The following is a 21,744-nucleotide window of genomic DNA, read 5'->3' as shown; positions in this document are numbered from 1 at the left end:
CGATTTAGTTTGAATATAATTCATATTTTAAGTGAAGTTATAAATATTATAGTTTATACTTAATATTTAAGTTTTTTTTTATGTTCTATTAATATATATTGATACTTGCTATACCTACTACTATTATTTTAGTAGTCTTCTTTTCATTTCGCTTTACGTATCATCAAGATTTTTTGTGGTTGTTAAAAAAAACCCTACGAGATTCTCTATCTTGAAAGCGCTCTTTCCAGTTTTTTGCACGTAAAGTTATTCCATGTCCTCTTTTATTTTATCCTTCCAACGATTCTTAGGTCTGCCTCTTAGTCTCTTCCCAGTTAGATTCCATTTCATTTCTGCACTTATGCTTTATTTGCTTTCTCTTCGCATTGTCGGACCTTACAATTTAATTCTTTAGAGTCTTACATACTGTGTAAACCACGACACCCTTATTTCTTCTTGTAGTTGTTATTATTGTACATATCTTAGTCTCATTTTGTATATTATCAAAAATAGGACCATATATTTTACTCAAAATCTTGTTTTAGAAAGTTATCAATTTATTGTTCATCTGCTATGTTAATAACCATATTCCACACCATATGTTAAGATTGATCTTAATAGTGCCATGGAAAGTCTCATTCTTGTTCACTCCGAGAATAACTTATTTTGAGTATTTTTATAGTGCATAATGTGTTATTTCTGCTACCTTTTAATTTTTATGTTAAACTGTTTTTTTAATAAACCCTGACGTTTTAATGAATTTCTATTTTTCAAGGGATCGCTGACAAAAACTCGAGTTAATTAATTGTAAGTTATAAATTATAATAGGTTAAAATTTTAGTTTTATTGTATTTATATAGGATGATGGTTGAAGACACTTTTTACTATATTTTTGTGTATAATCTGTGAATTCTGTTTCAAATTTTTTTTTTCTTATTCATGATTGTAAATGGTAAATCCCCTTCCACAAAATAACTTGTTTAGTGCCATTCAATCTCATTTCCTGGAGCGTTGCTATTGTTAAACTATAGCTTGCCAATAGGTATGAGATTTTGGTATTCACTTGCTCTAAAGAGACTGAGTGTGTTGTTCCATGTTGCAATCTTAAAATCCCATAATCTGTTCCTGATTCCGTTCGTTAATACTATGTTGTCTGTAGTTTGAGGCTTTTGTATTAGTTTCTTAGCATGGTATTTTTAGAACGTGGGGTTGTTAGCTCCACAATAAACCCCTATATCCAGGAAGATCGTGCCAATTATAGGGTCAAAGTAGGACTACTAAAATGAACTTCGAGTGCATTGGTAGATGCGTATGGTACTTTCCTGACGCTGTCTTCTATTGTAATGTTAGCAGTACATGATCAATTTTACTATCAAACTTTAACTATTTTACTTTTAATACTTATAAAAACATAAATTCACACATTTTAATAATTAAATATTTTAATAATTTTCATTTGTTTTATAATTGTATTTTAATCGAGCCAGTTTGATTATCGTTTATAATGAGTACAAAAAGCTTCATTTTCTTTAACAAAAAATTTAAAGCTGTTAGTATTCTAGATATAATTAAGAGCTTATCTAATTATTTTAAAATGTATTCATGCATATTTTTTATATTTTTTCCTCCACAAATTCTAGCCTTGTTATTATTATCTGCATACGGGGATTTTTGAGTTAGATTATATTATTTATGTCACGTAAAAACAAAACATTAGCGAAGGTTATTTATATGTTTTATGATACACAAAATATACAACGGCATATTATGCGCAGCTTATTTCCTTTATTCTTGTATATTCTTAATTATATTAGTTAGTGTTGAGATGGGTGAATTTGGTGGGACAGGTGGTGAAGTATGTCAAAATATATGTAATTCTTAATTTCAAAATATACAAAAAGAAACAAGTTAACTTTAATATATTTTTTTTTTTTTGGCACTTTACATGAACAACGGTTCATTTTTAATATAATAATAAATGGAATCTAATTTTACTTTTGTATAACTGTCAAAATATCATATAGAATTTTAGGCATATTATATAAATAGTTAATGTAGCATTATGTTTGATTTAAGTCACAAAATTGTACGTCCTATTAATGCTTGAGTACCTATATCATTTGACAATGATAATATTCTAGTTTTATTTATTCTTCAAGAAAATATTGGGCCCCACTGAACATGTTCTATTTATGAAGACAATATATTGTAATTTTGTAATTATTCTTATTTAATTTGTATTACTACATCTTATACCATGTAAATGTGTTTCGGTTAACTTATCCAGATTTTCGATGTATTCAACTGAAGTCATGACACGTTTTCTTCTTTATACATACTTTAATATGTTACCATTTAAAAGAATTACAGCACTCTTATACATTATACATTTATAATACAATAAGTGTATGTGTACTATAATAAACATTAAATTGTTAATTTTATAAATATTTGGTACGATATACCAATTTATTAGTATCATTCGAATTTCAAGATTGTTAATAAATAACGTTTGGGTATGCAGTAGGTGATTTTTAAGCCATGACAACTCACGTGGTTTCTGCTGCCATTTGAACTCTCACGGAGTACCAATATATACAAGTATATTATATAAACCTGCTTAGATAAGTTTTTTTTTTTTTGTTATAAATATTATATAGTCAGTTATGTTATTGGAATGTATTAAATGATGCAAACACTTTAGAAACTCGATTCAAATTTAGGCGCATGTCAAGTTTGTATGGGGTAAATATTTACCCCACAAGAGTGGTGACAAGTTTATAGCAAAACGAAAATAATTGAAATATACGTTTTCGTTTAATATAGTTCTACATAAGAGTTTGAATCAGACAGAATAAATTATTTTATTAAATCATTATTCTAGATGTTTTTTATTTCACTATAAATACAAAATTAAAACTGATTTATAATAATTTTCTTTCACTTAACCCGAATTAAAACTATAAGTCTTATAAATATATAACTATAAGTCATTTTCCAGTTTTTCTTTTTATTATTATTTTTGAAATGTTTCAGTCTTCAACATATTATTATTATTACAACACGGTTCTTGCAAGTTATATGGTGTATTAATTAACTGTTTTTATTTTACCTCCCATGTATAAATGTTTATTGAATTAGTACCCAACTATGTAATAACTAATAAGTATGAATAAGTAAGCTGCAGAGAAATTGTATTGCTAGGAATTGGGACTAGGAAATATTATAATATGTTATGGAATAAGTCACTTGTATATTTGGATTTTATTACTAGTTTCGGTTTTTTAACAAGTACATAATATTTAGTACACGAAAGTTTTTAAATTTAGTTCTATCCTGATAGTATTAACATCCCGGTGGAATTCGTAGTATCCTATTCGACCTGCATTTATCATATGAAACCTGGTATAAAACTTCGACATATTAAACTAAAGAATTTAATTCAGAAAATGTTAAGAGATTGTGACTTATGCTGGGAATACTACAAAGTGTACATATTAACATTAACTACTTATTGGTATATATCGAAGATCGAACTGAAATAGTTTATAGAATATTTAATTTACAATTATATGGACGAGAGAATCTCTTATATTCTTATTATCATTTGTCACATATTGGATTATTTTTAAACAAATTTAATGGTATCTTTTAATAAATTATAAAATAAATATTTAATTTGAAAGAGAAATAAAATTGTATAGTGTATTTTGTTGACAAAAAAAAATTTTTATCATAAAAAAACAATTGAAATAAAATCATTAATTTCTTTTTGATATTAACTCTATATAATATACAATATATTATTTTAATTGATGAGTTTGATTCGATAATCTGAATAATGTGGAATTAGAACGTCAAACGTGAACTGCCGTTTTTTTTGGTATAGGTACTTGATTAAAATGTATTTTATTATTAATATTTATTAAAAAAGGTTAGCAATCGATATACAGGTTACATTCATAAAAATCAACAGTAGGCATACAAGGATGGATCTAGAGTCTCTATACAGAGTGGGCACTTAAATTAAAAACATAAGGGAAATATATAACAATATATATATTATTATACTTATACATATATAATTATAAAATATATAATATTTTTTTTTGTGAACGGATGGTTCCTAGTGCCCCCTAGATCTGCTATTGTAGATATATGTTAAGTTGTATACATATTTACACTTTACATGGGGAGGAAATTTTTCATTAATCTTTGACTATTGTTAATTTTAGTTCGTCAAATAATTAGATTTGTTAAGTTTTTTTTTTGTATCTTATTTGAATTGCCAGTCATAATCATAGTTTCAAATATACAATGATTTTCATTACATGTAATATATTTATGACCATGTATTTATTATATTTATATATGTGTGTGAACGTTCGCTTTCGATGGACGATGAACAAAAATGTATAATATTATGTATTTTATTATTTTTTGTCCTTTTGTAAAAAAAATGCGTACGAAAACCTCAGGTCGATAAGAAAACTTAAATTGGTCACACAGGTGTAGATTATACTCTTGGGAATGTACTAAAAAAATGTTCTATAAGCTCATAAACAATTTGAAAAACATTCGTACCCATCATGGTTCGGTTTTATTTTTTCGGAATACCATAACAGTTTCCAGGATACAAACTGTTTTTCGATTTACTGCTATTAATGTATACGACTAAGATTAGGAACAATAAGTTGCGTTTAATTGTATGTTGTTATCGGTTCACCCTCTGGGAATTGGATAGTTTGTTTTTTGTTCGCTCTGAAAACGATGTGTCTTAAATTCATATACATAGTTTAACAGGTTAAATCGAGGTATTTTTTATTATGTTTCGCGTAGGTATATAATAATAATATGTGTTATCTCATTTCTAGATTTACCTTACACAGAATACAAAAACGTAACGCTATAAAATATCAATTTTTTTCCTACCATAATACATAAATTTACTTTGCTACACGTTTCCAAATATGAATAATATATTTAAAAGATAAATTGCTCAAAGGAATTTTTTTTCAAAAAAGTTTTAGTCTTAATTTATTTTGTATACATGTACCTACAGTATATACATTTACAATGTATAATGTATATATATATATATTACATATTTACATATACATACACATAAATATATATAAATACATGTATAAATAAATGTATAAACAACCATTCGTTTATATTTAAGTTGTTAAGATATTCGCACAAATGAAATTAGTTTTGTTTAAAATAATGAAATTAATTCAACGACTTCAAGAACATTTATCATGTCTGAATGACCTTAAGATAAAACTTAATTTTCCATGTCAAAAGATTTTTAAATTAAACAGCATTATCAGTTTGATATACATATACACTTATATAATATCACTATAATATTACTCAAGTTGTAAGGCAGCTCTGTACTCGAGAAATTCCAATTAATTGCCCGTTTATGTGCATATTATAATTATATGTTTTGGTGAGATGGCATATAGCAAAATAAGTGTTTGTCAGTTTTTTTATGTATGCATGAAAGGTTATTTAACTGCATAAACTCATGTATTCAGGAATCGATACAAAAAATATTCAAAATACTAAAGCCAAAAAAAATTTCAGAAAAAGAGTGCCATCTAGTTGAATAGTTTAGTTTAGTTTAGTTTATTAGTTTAAAACGCCTGTAAAGGCTCAAGTACAATAGGAATACATAAATTGATGGTTAGTGTAGTAAACTAAAAAGAATGGCTTAATAATTAAGGATTTAAATAGGTAATAACATTTGCAATGAAAACTATATTGGTACACAAACAATTTTGTAAAAAAAAATATTTTCGTTGACCTTATTGGTGTTAATTTAAAATGCATCTGTTATTATGCATTTGTTTACCATTGGCCTATCAACCCGTAGGTACTATTAATAAAAATAAAAACTTGTTAAAAAAAACTAGAATGAAGTGGTATGAATTCCAGATATGTGAGAATGGAATGTGAATGGGTTGATTTGGGAGGTCGATGATCTATCGTACGTAAATAAAGAGATAACGTATGTGTACTGCAATATAATATATATAGGCATATACTACACGTGTATGTGGATACCGTGGTAGCGTAGATGCAACACGTGTTTACCGGGGAAATGGACATATGAAATATAATGCGTTAGCGGTTTCGAGTACGGGTATCCACAGTTCATCCCATATTTTAAGTATCTTAAGTATATATCTTTATTCTATATAACTATGTATTATACATTGTATGTGTATTTACTTGTTTGGTAATCGCTATAGTTTGTGAAGTAATTCCCGTGTGCTCGGGGATATGTCGGAGTTGGGTTTAGATCAATGCTCGGTATTACTATAACAATATGATATTTATGTAATTTTAAATTCCTTTTCGTCCTTAATACGTAAGTTTTATATTTTATTAATTAATTTAAATTTCTGTCGAGAGAATCACAGACTATTTATAATCAAAATCCATAAAAATTAAAAAATTAAAATGAAAATTTTTTTGTAAACCCACAACATTAATTCGCATCCTGACGAATTTTTTAATAATACGTTAAACGAAGTATATTATAATAGTACATGTATACGTTGCTTTGTAAATGTGTTTTGCATAATATTTTAATTTTGATTGTCAGCGCCATTATATATTTCATCACTATAATATTCTTTATTTTTTATTTGTCAATATGTTTATGCAAACAATCTTTGAGTCGTAGGTATAAATATTTGTAAATACTAAATACTGAAAGTTGATTTTTTAAAAATATTTTGCACTTGTCTTTTAAAAAAGTATGAATGTTTTCGAAAACATATTTTTATATAATTTGAAATCGTTAAACAACAACACTTCAAACAATCATTATGTTTCTTATTTTTTTATTGTTATAATTTTCAAAAGATTTTTACTCATTTGAATTACATTATACATTTTATATTTAATATATCAGATAGGAATATATTTTTTTTGGAAATTTAAATTTATAAAATTATAATATAATACGAGTAATTACTTAGTTATAAATTATAAGCAGTGGCTAGAGGTGAGTATTTAGGTCCAGGAGACGTTTAAAAAAATAATCATGCTTAGTTACTTAACTGTTTGACTCATATTTAGGCAATATCACATCTGAAATAAGCAAACCATTCATTAAAATCAAACTTTTATAATGAATGTATGGTGGTTAATGACGCGACGTCGATAACTGAGTTATTGGGTAATTAGCAATTAATTTAAAATAAAAATAAAAAATATGAACATGACTCATATAGCACAACCATGCCTAGCAGAATGAGACAAATTCGACGATGTCTCATTGTATATTTTATTTTAGTATTTGGATGTATACTGGATTGACCAGCCACGGTAATCAGGTTTATAGTACACAAAAGACAGACTGAGTTATTTCGCATCAATAATATTAGTATAGATGGTATGGATTCTATAGTGAAGACTTAAGTTAAATTTAAAATCATGTGCCTTTAACTAGTTCTTACAATTATAACGTAATATAATGTATAATAAAATAATACAATATTATATTATTATAACAATCTACATGAATGAATAAAATATAAATCTTCGCATTTATATTTTGAACGTGTTGGGCACTCATATCGCTTTTCTGATTGCTTACCTTGGACTACCAAGTCACTATTGTATTTTTATTATTATTTTAAATTTAAAAAGTAATGATTAGAAACCGATTTTGAACGCAACTCGATTTAACGAAAAATGATCGAGATTTTGTCGAAAACTAGCGTACCATGAACTGCATAGCTTTTTTTCCGTTCACTGTTCCATGAATTCAATTCAGGACCTCCTTTACGATTCACTGTTAAAGCTAATAAACTTTATTTGCTTTATTTATATTCTAAAAATAATATAATAAGTATTAGTATTTTTAAACCCCAATAAATATTCTTCTTGGTCGTATTTTTTCTTATCTTACTATTTAAATATTATTTTTCAATAAAATGATTACATCATGTTTAATCATCTATGAATTCACTGTTTAATATTTATAATTTTTAACTTATTTTAGCTTTTAAATATGAAATCTAAAATTGTAATCCATCGAATTTAATGAATACATATAGTCAAGTTGGATTTATTTACTTAGAAAAATCTATTATCTGGCCATAATCTAATTAAAACTTATCAATTTGACATTCAACAAGAATTCGTAATAAATGATTACCTATTTTACATGCATAATATAATTTATTAAATACCTAATAATTAAAATCTATGGTTTTCAGCGTTTTTAAAATCACCGGAGGTGCTCTAATTGCAAAATGATAATATAAATGATAATGATGTTTAGTGATTCACATACAAATGTCTGCGCTTATGTTAATATAATTTGAATAAACCTTATTTTCAAATCACCAATACTTTATAATTTATGTTTTATATATATTATCACACAATTTAATTTTAGTCACTGTTCTTTTATTAATCAAATGTCTTAAATTATCTAAATGGGTACGTTTAAGTATTAAGTTTTTCATCCCTTTTGTTTGATTATGTGTCCATATGAATAACTGTTTGTATAAACTATATTTAAGGTGAGAAATTATCATTCTAAAATAAAAACTAATGTCTTAGAGGGTGTTTTTGAAATATATTACGATTAAGTATTAGCTACTGTTAATGTGAACTGTTTAATTTACGCTCAAAAAATATTATAAACACAATTGGTACTCTCGCTTGTATAAATGTAGGTTGACGTAGGTAAAATTAACTAAAGCCACTTAAATTGTAATTATAATTGCTAAAATACATTATAGTTTTGTACCCAATTTTCTATATACTCAAATATATTATATATTTATTATTTATATAAATTGGTTATGTAAGACACTTATGTCATAATTTCAAAGAGATTATTATAATTTGGGTGTATTTATAAGATGCATATTTCTTTTTTTTCAGAATGCGGTTCGTCAAGCATTTGTATACAGCAATGCAATATTAACAAAGATGTTGTTGATACAACTAATGATAGTCCATGCCCTTGTAACTTGTACAAAAATCACTCAACACCCATTGGTAAGTCATGAATTTGTCATAATTAATTAATTTAATCTGTTGAAAATGTATTTCAAACCTGATGGACATTTTTTAATAATTTATAAATAGTTATTGAGATGTTCCCCGTCAAAATTTAGTGTCATATTTTATATATATTATATTATGTACATATAATAATTATAAATATGAGTCACACCTTTTTCTTGCAGCAATATACTTCAATGTTATATTATGTAAATTAGATGAAAATAATCAATACTTCGTGTTAGTTGTTATTGGAACTGTTATCTGATTGGCGAAAAAAAAATGTGATTGATTTAAATTTAATTCACACCAATAAATTCATTATTTAAAAATATGTGAATTTTATTCATACGTCATATAATTCATTCATACACACATAATAATATTTACATACTGTAATATGTTGGTTAATTGGCATAATTTACTTTTACACCTAAACGTATACATTTACAAATTAATGCACACTTCATCTAAGTAAAACTTGTATTGTAGGTATAAAATGTATTAGCAATTATATACTTTATATTTAAAAAAAAAGATAACGCTTAGTGTGATAACATCAAGATATTAGACTATAATGGCAATTTAAATATTTCAAAACGTTCGTAGCTGGATTGGTTTTTGAAAAAAAAATTTTAAAATTGGCCCAATATAATATATAAATATACAACAATATGATGATATTATACACAGGTTTTAAAATTTCTTTCATCCTATAAAACTATTGGTGTACAAAACGAAATTGGTCTCGGTATTGTTGTATTAATTGGGTGAATTTCAGATATAATCGATCCACTGAAATATTTCATTAAAAATTGTAATCAATTTTTCAACTTCATATAATATTATAAACTAATTATAATGTAACAAACAATATTATTACTATTCATCAAATTATGTATTGTATCACATAGAATACCTGTGTTTACAGTTACTATTATTTAGATTCTAGAGGGAACAATGAAATTACTGGTTTTATAATAATGTGTATTTATATATGTATTGGACGTCACTTTAAGAGCAGTAGAAAATTTTACATTTTTCACTTTGTGTATGGTTTATGTCGTTTATGGTATAAAAATTGATGTAATTGGTACTTAAGTATGTCAAAAATATAGGAGAATCGCTGTACATTTCAAAATATTAAGGATAAACTATAAGTAATAGAAAAATAAATTACTAATATGTAATAATATAAATAAATATAATCATAAGAAATACAGAATAGGTAACACGTTCTACACGTTCAAGGTCGTTTTTACATGTAATGACGAACCATTAAATTCAAATTTACCACAGATTTTTTTTCATTCTAGGTTTATTAATATATTAGTCCGATTTTTGAAAATAGTTACTTACATTTAGTTACGTTCTGCGTGGTCGTGAAATATAGGACATGTTTTCCGATATAAGTAACAATATATAATTTTAATATATTTATTATTTAATTAGTTTTTGCTATACAATAATGTCATATAATAATATAATAAACAATGAAAATAAACTAAATACTTATATTATATACATTAAACATATGTTGTAAACAATTGTGTAACTTTAAAAAACAATAAAAACATTTCAGTACTTTATTAACGGGGTTATTATCAACTTAATTTCATGAAAAAGCAAATTGACTCAACTAATTTAACTACAAAACATGACTGTACTGAGTTGTATATATATATAATTTTTTTTTAGTAGTATTGGTATATTATAATCTCGTCAAAACAGCATTTATTGTTGGGCATTTTAATTCGACTAATTATTTCACAAAACTTCATTTGTTTGACTCGCAATGATTTGTATGTAGGTGAACTGTGCTCTGTGCGTGTGTACACAATGGATTTTATGTTTATAATAATATGTAAATAAACATGGACTATATGAAACAAAATCCATTGATTATGTGAAAGAGTAACATATTCCGTGTGCTAGAGTAATACAATAATCCGGATCGTAATGCGAATCCCTCGGCTTCACAGAAGTTCCAATTGTTGTCTCAACGTGTTTTATGCTACTACTGGTGACACCAGCGTTTTCTCTATAGTTTAGTTCCAATAATATCCTTTGGAAAATGGCACAAAAAAAACAGCCAACATGACTATGTGACGAGAAAACAGTACGATATAAACAGCGTGAGAGCTAATGTTGTGACTTGTGAGCACTCGTTTTAAAAATGTGTCTTATTTATATTCAGCAGATTCCACAGAATATGTAATACATATATATGTTCAGCGACACTCTTAACTATAACTTTACCACCCCCGTCCATTTCAATGTTTCAACTTTTATGTTTTAGTGCTTCACTACTTCGAATCCCTTCCACTACTATGGGAATTCCTGCTCAAGCCTCGCCCTCTCAAAAATTAAAAAAAAACTGGAGAAACGTTTCTCCCGCCCTACCCTCTGTTATTTAATTTTTCTCTGTGGTGGTGGAGCTGGAATTCCAGTAGTGGTGGCAGGAATTGAAATGGATGGTTTTGGGTAAATGCACGTCTGCTCTTAAGAGTAAGGAACTTGTTGGGTCCATTCCTAGGGCCTCACCTTTTATAGGAGAATTAAGCTTAGAATATCTATAATATCGGTAAATTGTATTACATATCATACATATTATACTTTTTTTTTAAATCTTAAAATCGAAAAGTTTGTATAAATTATTATGTATCTATCAAGTAGCAAGTTTTTTCCTTGATTGAAGTATTTTCAGAAAATATCGAAGAGATGAATTTTACATTCTACATTATCCTATACATACGTTACGTAGGTATAATATATACGACTTAGTGTTTACCTACTCGTATATAATAATATCATGTTCAGTATCGTGTGGGTGTACTATAATCTTTCGGTCTTTGAAGTTTGAACTCAACCGGACAGCCACAAGTCACAACCAACCAAAACACAGCGCGATTATATTCAGTTGTCCGTTACAGTTCGTTGATCGTAACACACAACGTCGTCCTAGGATCCGTATAAACAACCTTCCTTACAAAAATATGTCATCGTCCACGAGAGCTTTGCACTGTACCATCGATTTTTATAATTCAGACGTGCCCGCAAAAGCCTTATACTCGACTTGTATTAACGTGGTTATATACTATATAGTGTCGATATACTTACGTTTATGCTGTGTCTGTAAAAACTTTCCCTAGCAAGAGTTGACGTGTCTCGAGATATTTCTATATAATATAATAATATATTTGTGACATATTATCTGTGACATCTGGTCGTGTGTAGGCTTTAATCCTATACGTTCTCAGAGATTTAATTGAAACTATCGATGTGCCAATTGTTCACGTGAGTCGATTTTTCGTCACAATTATTTGCATTTATTGAACAAACATAATATTATAGTATTAGGTACATTTGTTGCAAAATATTGTATATCTGATACGCACAAACTATATCTATAGATTTAGTACGCTAATAATATGTTATTATATCAACTCTTCTTTAAAACGTATCTTTATTAAATAATTGTCTATGTTTTTTACTTTATTTGTCATATACCATAAACCATTTACAGTGTATCGATAGTCAATACAATACATAATATACACATATACAGTACCTATATAATATAGTATGTATGGTTTACGTTTCCTAATTCCCTGCCACATCGCTTGGGATTGGTATACGACATTAGATGGGAAGTGTATATTATTAGCTATTAGATATAGGTTCGAAACTCACACAACTCTGGTTGAAATACTGCAGAGTAGAAATTTTTCAACCTAGCAAATAAATATGTTCAATAATTTTTTACATAGCACACATTTGTTCCACTTATTTTACGAGACTGTCTAGCTATTTTTATTTTATCTGGTTTATACTATTTTTTTTACTCATCTTTTTAAACTATAATATGTTTTAAAGTGTTCAATTTGTTATTGCATATTAATACGGGATTGTTTAAATTATATTTTAATATATCCATTTCAATCGTAAGTACCTACAACAAATGTTAAAAACAGTAACAATTGTTTAAAAAAAGTTCAGAAGTTCTATTAGTTCTATTATTATATTGTATCAGTTTTATTTTAAAAATGAAATGAGTATAATAATTAAATTGTAAAGTTTTATATGTTGAAAAATGTAATTATAATTTATAATACGGTTGTAGATACATTTAACGCTTTGGAATAATTTACAATAATTTTTTTTTTACTTCTTTGGTGGGTGTTATGTATTTTTTTAGATGAATTCGTTTTGCTTTGTGCATTCAAGAAAAAACTGCTTGCATATTAATTAAATATATACTCTGTACAAGAGTATGCGTTGTTGTTATGTGAATACATAACTTTAATTGTAAAATACTATATTTCAATTTAAGTTTTTTATAAATAATCATATTTTCAAATTTTATTTGGTCATTGCTACCATTTATTTTCCTAATATTGTTTATGAGTTCATGACATAATATTCATGTTTACCTATATAATAGCGTAAATGTTCTTCGTTTGTAATCTCACCCTAGCTGTGCCCAATGCACGCTTTTCAATACATATGGGTGTCGTAAGTAACTATTTTCACTGAGTACTTTTTATATTTTATATTTGCCTTTTTCACATGTTTACATTCATCGTAGGTGCTTTGTAGTTGTCACAAGGCACGGCTACAGAGATACTCATTTTTCATATTGTTATTAAATTATTTTTCATACTTAAACTTTTACGCATCGCGCGGGACTCGGTGAATTATTATTATTATTACATAAGCAAGGTTTGTTGTATTGACCTCGTCACAAGGGACGTAGCACCGATTTATTCATAAACAGTAAAGTATAGTGATATAAAGAATACGACATTCATCAAAAATCTCATTCCCATAGAGCGTCCAATAAACCATAATGATAATGTTATGTTTGGACGTATAATTACTAAGACATTCATGGTAGATATCACTAACAATAAATTAAAGTTGCCAGTTTATAATATTGTACCATTGGTAGGTAATAATATTTTCAATATTATTTTCGTTATATTGTCTGTAATATTAACTATAACTTTCAAAAGTTATAACCCATTCTTTGTCGAGTGCAAAAGCTCAATTTAAACTTAAAATCAAAAATCAAAAAACTTGACGTTGGTAATATAATAATTTGGTGGTCTGATACATGTCTTTTTTTCGTCTCTGGAGAAATACGAACCAGGTTGGTCAATCCTTTAATCCTCAACCTCTAGTGTTCCGTGCATCGATGTATGTTTGGTGGTTTTAGTGTGAGAAATTTCCGTAAGTTTAATGCTTAGTATGAGCGTCTACCTAGTTATCAGTCAGCACCACTGAAAATTAGATCAGTATAAAGATAAAATGAGCCCAAGTTTTGTATTATTTTATCAGTTCTTATCTAAGAATTTTATTATAAATGATTTTATCTTTTTTATTCGTCAATAGTTCAAATAAACACGTCTGTTGGAGGCCTATAAATTGGATATAAAGAGATGTTATAATTAATTTTAATATTTAATTTTTAAAATAGTCATGCGATCATTTCTTAAGTCAATTATTTGTATATCTTAGATTTATTTTATTTAAAAGCAATTATTCCATCATTTTTTGAAATTTGAAATTGATTGTAGTATATTTAAGTTAGGTTACACCTAGCCAAGCTTTTGTTTGAGTTATAAAATCAAAAGTGATTTTCAGAGTAACATTATGATAAACTGTACAACATTTGTAATTTGCATTTCTTATTTTATGATTAATAATATCTCCCATACCAATTTCCTTTTTTTTTTGTATTTCACGTTTATTTAAACAATTACTGATCATTTTTACATTTAATTCCCTTATAAAACCATATCTATAATTGTTTAACCGAATAAATCCCTCCCAATACGAACGATGGAAGCAATTATCCTGGTAAAAAAAGTTTCTTCGGTCCAGAAAACAAAAATCACGCAAACACGTATAGTTGTAAAACAAATTCATTCATCTCATATCGCTTAGATTCTGAAATAGAGATGTGCGTGCATTGTGATTCACCTACATAATATAATCTCATAACGTGTCAGCGCGGCTCTGCAATTATCACACAATTCCCACCGCGAGAGCCGCTCAGAACTTTTAGCGACCGATTAGTTGCACCGTTAATCATTTATAAATAATGTTAGCTCACTGTATATATACATACACACACATATATATATATATATATGTATATTGTTTGTGTGTGCAAGCATTATATTAGACATCCGTTTGTTTAGGACTTGCTTCTCCGAGCAGGAAACGACGTCGAATGGGCGCGAGAGACGGGGATTTGTCATGTTTGCAGACACATATTACACGAGACATACAATCGCGTGTATGCGCGCACTACAAATATACGAAAAGTTTTGGCAATCCCTCCGTCTCTCACTGCTGATCCCCCTCTCGCACCACGCACCATGCAGGCCGTGGTGTTTAACCTCCCGGACAATCGCCGCCATAACGGACCAACGGTCACAGCATCGGGCTATGGGATTTTCTTAATGAAACGGTCTCCTGCTGAACATACACCCACACACACACACCCACACACACACACATACACACACATACATATATATGTATATAATATATTATTCCTCCTGCCGACCTATCACCATCACTTGCTTCTGTCGCGTCACCCTTAATTCCCCATTCCCATAACCTATAGCAATGTTCGTTCACACGACACGCTACAGTTATTGTACCTCTTTGGTGCCCAAACCATCAGAAACTTTATCCATTCGTTATAATGTATATATATATATAATATAAACAAATAACAATATAATATAGTACGTGCGTACACGAAATCTTTCATCCTTTAATGGTGGACACGGAATCTAGGAGTATTTTAGGCTCGTCTACAGGTCAAGCCTCTGTATTGTTTTATTATTGTTATATTATTTCTATGTTATCGACACATTAAATATGTTACCTCTTTATCGGGACGATTCATCAATTACCCCGCTGAAAATATTATACAATATGCCCTACACACTCTTATAATGGAATCTGTAATAAGGCACCTAACCTCACGTGGACTTGAGTTGCGCTGTTAAGTTTTAACACTGACTTGTTTTTTTTTTTTATTATTATTGATAAGTTCTTATTGTTTTATAATTTTTGACCGACCAACTCTCAGCGTCATCGCCACAGGTGAACATAAATATTATGAATCCAGTGCGCGTAGCGTGCACTTGATCAAAAATAATTTGCAACTTTAATGCTTACTTTAAAAAAGTAATTATTATTTTACTTTTAGTGGTTTTTAAAAAGTTACAAAATATATTCCAATAACATAATATATTATATTATTACTCTCTGCAGTTTATTCATTTATTACTATATTATGCCATTAGGTTGTAAATTGCATGCCATACGTTCAATAAATAAATAATAAAACAATTTGTATTATTTTATGTTATATTACATAATAAATCAATTGTTTTATTACAAAATAGTCATTGTATTTTAAATAAAAAACAAAATAATGTATTGTTTTTTATTTATATTATAAAATAATACACATTGATAATTATAGGTATATATATATATATGTAGGGAGTAGGGCCTACTATATTATAGATAGGTGCATATTATAATAGGCAGTTATATTAAAATTGTATATTGCATATTTTTATTATTAGTGTATTACTTTTAAAATATTACAAATGAGAACATTTTTCTGTGAACTCAAGTGTATCTTGAAGTGTAACTGAATTTAGGAAGTTTAAAAATTATTTTATAATGTATTTTATTCACAGCCCTAATTATAGATGTTTGAAACATTATCATATTTATGTATACACATATATTAAGTATCAACTTTTTATATCAACAAAGTCTTTAACGTGTATAAAAAGGTGTTAATGAATTAATAGGTCTACATTTTTTTAATTACGCTTCAAAATGTTTTTTGTCTTTACTGTGAGATTTTAAAATGTAAATTAATGTGTCTGGGTGAGAATGTAATTTTCTTTTAAAATTTGTATACCAGTAGTGTTATTTATGTAGGTACGTTATTTTTATACCCTATAAATCCAGAAATAGTGCATTCAACGCATTCAACACAAAAGTTTACAATTTAGAATTTAAAGTAGCATCATAAAATACAACGCCTATTTCCGATTATTTCTTTTTTCCATAAAAACTATAATTTTCAAAAAATATATATATACTATACACCTATAGAATTTACATAAGGGAAAAATCATCTAAACGTAACTATACAATTGATTCACGAATTTGTAACTACATAATATATCATAGAAAACACTTCAATTCGTTCAGTTGGAAGTTTCTCTAAAGAAAAAAAGTCTGTAACTCGTTATATAACTTAGTTAAAAATAAGTTAACTTTAACTTTTTGACTACCTAGGTCATGTCCATCGCCACGCTGGTTTGCCTAGCAGTGGCGCCGTATAACTAACTGAGTAGTAGATTCGTCAAATTAGGAAAAGTTCACTCTTACGTAAACTGAAATATATTTACAAGTATGTATTACACTTTTACCTGAATAGCAATGTGATGGGAATCGGTTATGAAATCAAACAAAAAATAAGATATGTATTATTGATCGGAATTATATGACGCCACGTAATAATTTCAATAGTTACTTTCTATAACAAAAAATGGTATTTAAATTAAATTAATTAGTTTACAATATCTACTTCATAACATGATTTTTAATAAAAAAAAAATATGATTGTTCGGGAACGAGCTCTGACATGTAATATGCGTATATCATGTTATATTATAATAGTATGCAGCTTGTTTTTTCAACGTTATAGGTTTTTTAATGCATTACAACGTCAATATATTGTTATGATCTAGTTAAATTTTCACAAACTACTAGCTGTTCGGCATACGACCTAAGAAATTTGGTGTTATGATGATAATAGTAATAGTAAAAATAACAACAACAACCCTGTTTAATTAAGTTGCTTGCTGCGACACATCGTAGTAAGTAGGTACCTACTGCAAAAACGCGGCAACAGTATACTCGTACTTTTTTAACAACGTTTCGCTGTTCGAAACTAATAAAAATAAGTATTTTCATTAAACGTTATATAAAAACTTCGTTCGTTGTTTTCCGGGATATATGTAAGCCTCCACCCTCCAATAACGATACCATGGTCGAGGGTCTTGAAACAATTAATACACCACTGGTAAACCCCAGTTCAATTACATAGGTATTCCGTACGATTTTTTACAAAGCACGTGCTGGATTTTATTTTATTGCATTCCATAATATATCGTTAATATCGAATATTAATTTATAATTCATAGTATTACAAATACGGTCATGGCCATCTCGATCGCTGTCATGTTACCCCCTTTGTATGAGACTGTGGCTGCAATAGTTATTATTGTATCACAGTTCGAATAAATAATAGTTTATGTTTTGTGGTCACATTTTACCATTATATTAATATTATAATCATATTTCGCTAAATATATTTTTTTTATAGAAAAGAATATATTTTACCCGCATAAATATTCTAAATACAAGCATAGGTAATCTAGTTACACATAATATACATATATATATAATACCAAAGTCCTACTTAGCATCTTCGCATTTAAATCTATTCACTGCTTATATGTTTGAATATTCATACACGACTGCACAAAAACCTCAACTGACCTCAATTTAATTATAACAAATATATGCATTCGATCCAAAATAATTCTCTGTTTACAATATTCAATTATGCGCTTCTCGATTAATAATATTATTACAATTTGATTTTGACGAGTTTTATTCACAGACCAAAACCAAACGTACGAGTAATCAGTGAAACTATCTATCCCTAAGACGCGCTGTTAACGATGATAAATCTCCAACTGACCAGCTCGCTGTACCTTTATTATTGTCCCAGAAAACGTTAATAATAATAATATTGTGCAAAAAAGAAACCATCACACCAGTTGCTCTAAATGCATATGTATCCTATGCAATATATGTTGCTAATCTGATACTATACATTTTTGCCATCAAATATAGAGGATTACTGTATTTGTGATTTCGGACATTTTACAATATCTCACCAATCAAATACTTGTCAATATTCAAATCATGACTTTATATAATGTCTAATGTTTAAGACCTTTAAATCTCTCCTAAGACATTTAATATAATTAATATGACGTTTTCTTAATATCATGGAAAATACACGTGTTTAACGAATTCGGATAATAATTACACCGTGATTATTGATGTAGAAGTAAATATTACCTTCTTGGCTATTATTTTACACTCACTTATTGTGAAAAAAAATTTTATAATATCTAACATCCAACTATATTGATTAATTCCATAATTGTATGCGGTTATGGTTGCTATGGAATATAACTTTGTCATGAATCTTCTATAAATGATCATACTACATTTATGTCTACTATTAATCATTTATCACAATGTATACCCACATATTATGACATTAAAGCTTTATTTAATTTTAACAGGTTAATCTATAGATTTACAAATCACAACTACAACTGCAGCTGAATAAGCTTATTGTTTTCTGGCTTTTACGATTAACGCTTTGTCATTTTCTTTTCTTTGAATGTATATTAATTTTTTAACGAAAGCATATTTTAATAATAATTAAATATCTATTTGGTAGTAAATACGTGCCATGTTAATGAAACAATACTATCTGATGACTGAAATAATAAAAAAAATAAACAATAAACATTACATTATTTAGCTCATAAAATGATTGTTTAAGAAAAAAGATCAAAATTTAAAATGAAAACAATTAAAAACACCATGTTCTACGTAGGTACTCATATATTACACCGAAGTATCTGTTTTGCATATTAATGGCGGCCAAACTTCTTATCTTATCTTATCTAACCGTATGGCCACACTCTTACTATCAAGGCGTTCTAATATCATAGACGGAGTAATCAAGGACATCCCCTCACGCGTCCACCCACGATTCCACAACTCAACGTTCTCGATGAGACGCACAGCCGAACGCATTTGTCGTCAGATTTATTATTATTTTAGTTAATGCACGGCTAACAAAAAAGTAGATAATTTATTTTATTTAATCCATGCAAGTTAATAGTTCATACTAGCAGAAAAAATGTAATAATATATTGTACAATATTATTATATGATTCGGTGCTTGCTAAATTACATTTTTAAATTAAATTTTGTTTTTTACGATTTGTCAGTTGGCTCTTTTATACTTTAGTTATTTCACTGTAGGAACGAATACAATGTAACCACGCAGGCCTACACGAGGGTGGATTATCAAAATTCAATTTGTGTCTTTTATTTGCCTATCAACCGAACACTAGTCTGAAATTGTCAATAAATATAACGATTGCAAAAATCTTCTAATAATTTCATTCTGCAAAATAGAATTTACTTATTTTACACCACCAGCATCTCTTTTACTGGTAATTTTAGTAGCATGTATCATTTTCTTTGTTATGCAAAGTCCTGTTTTTGATACAATACCTAAATATTATATACTTACACTGTTTTTTTTTTTTATAGTGTTGTAATGATTGTAGTTTTAAGTACGGAATATTAATATTCTCTAACCGGCTTAATAACTATTTTTTATGACTGTATATACCCTACAGTAGTGCATGTTCCTTAATATTGTCTTTTGCATTATCATTTGCACTTATGTTATAATAAGAATGATAATCGTACGATGTTTCTTAGTTTCACTTTGATCAATATTATTAGTGATATATTTTAAATGGGTTTTGAAGTTGGTATGTAGATTTACCTCCATGATTTTATGAAACTATTTATGTTCTATTTTATTAGATAAAGATTTTTAAAAATCAGCAAAATAACTTTCATCGTACAAATGTAAGATGTTATTTATTCAGCAATGTCGTTTTTTTTAGAAAAATAGTTTATTACATATTTATAATCTGTACTTTTGTACAATTAATAGATTTTAGTACCTCAACAATGTTATTGTTAAGTTATTTACATTTAAGTCTTACACGCTAAGTACGTCTGCGGACTAGCTATATACGTTCGAAGTGTCTAGTCGAATTTTCCAAGAGTGTTTTGCTGAGAACACTGTCATTAGTCATTACAAGTCTAATATTCATTCAATTTAAATATTCAATAATGATGACGATATCTTATTCTATTTCATTTATTGTCTTAGAACCAGACAACAGTACTCTATTATATAATAAAAGCTCTTTGTGAAGTGACTATTGCATTGGAAAAATTGATTATTCACCGATTTACTAAATATATTTGTCTTTATGCATCCACGGGAGTCATCAAGGATTATTTGTCCATTGATATCTGATACATCGACTGGTTAAAAAGAAAATAAATACATTTAATTAATTTGATGTTTTATTTTCTCCAGGAGATTATAATATGATAAATTAGTGATTTCAATTTCACTCTATAGTTTTAATAAATGTATAATGTTTGGAGGAACTGGAGTTATACTCTGATTACAGTGCAATCAATAAATCAATAACATCGTAGTGTTTATTATAATAATCGTTATAATATTGTAAGAATAGGATGGTTCCAAAATATTGATATCTTATAATCCTATACAATCTTCCACCATGTTTAAAATGTACCCATATTATTATGTAGATATTATAATATTGGACAACACGATACTTTTGTATAATCGCGCTGGTATACTGTACACTCAGCCGCAGAGTGTTAGACCAATACATTGTTAGGCGTTAAAATCACTACCGCAGTCTTAAATTATTAGTTTCATGAACACATAATATC

At 27.7% G+C, this 21,744-nt stretch overlaps 1 protein-coding gene across 2 annotated transcripts in view; it reads left to right on the top strand.

Moving 5' to 3' along the window:
• The window catches only part of LOC111031916, a 199,423-nt gene that overhangs the window by 95,060 nt on the left and 82,619 nt on the right, over positions 1 to 21,744 (top strand). For both annotated transcript variants that reach the window (XM_022312035.1, XM_022312034.1), the window contains exon 6: positions 8,899 to 9,015. In XM_022312035.1, coding sequence (XP_022167727.1) covers positions 8,899 to 9,015 — 117 coding nt within the window. The remainder of the gene's footprint in view (positions 1 to 8,898; positions 9,016 to 21,744) is intronic.

Source organism: Myzus persicae, unplaced genomic scaffold (assembly GCF_001856785.1).
Source record: "Myzus persicae strain clone G006 unplaced genomic scaffold, MPER_G0061.0, whole genome shotgun sequence".
NCBI lineage: Eukaryota > Metazoa > Arthropoda > Insecta > Hemiptera > Aphididae > Myzus > Myzus persicae.
This window is presented reverse-complemented; position numbering and strand designations above follow the sequence as displayed.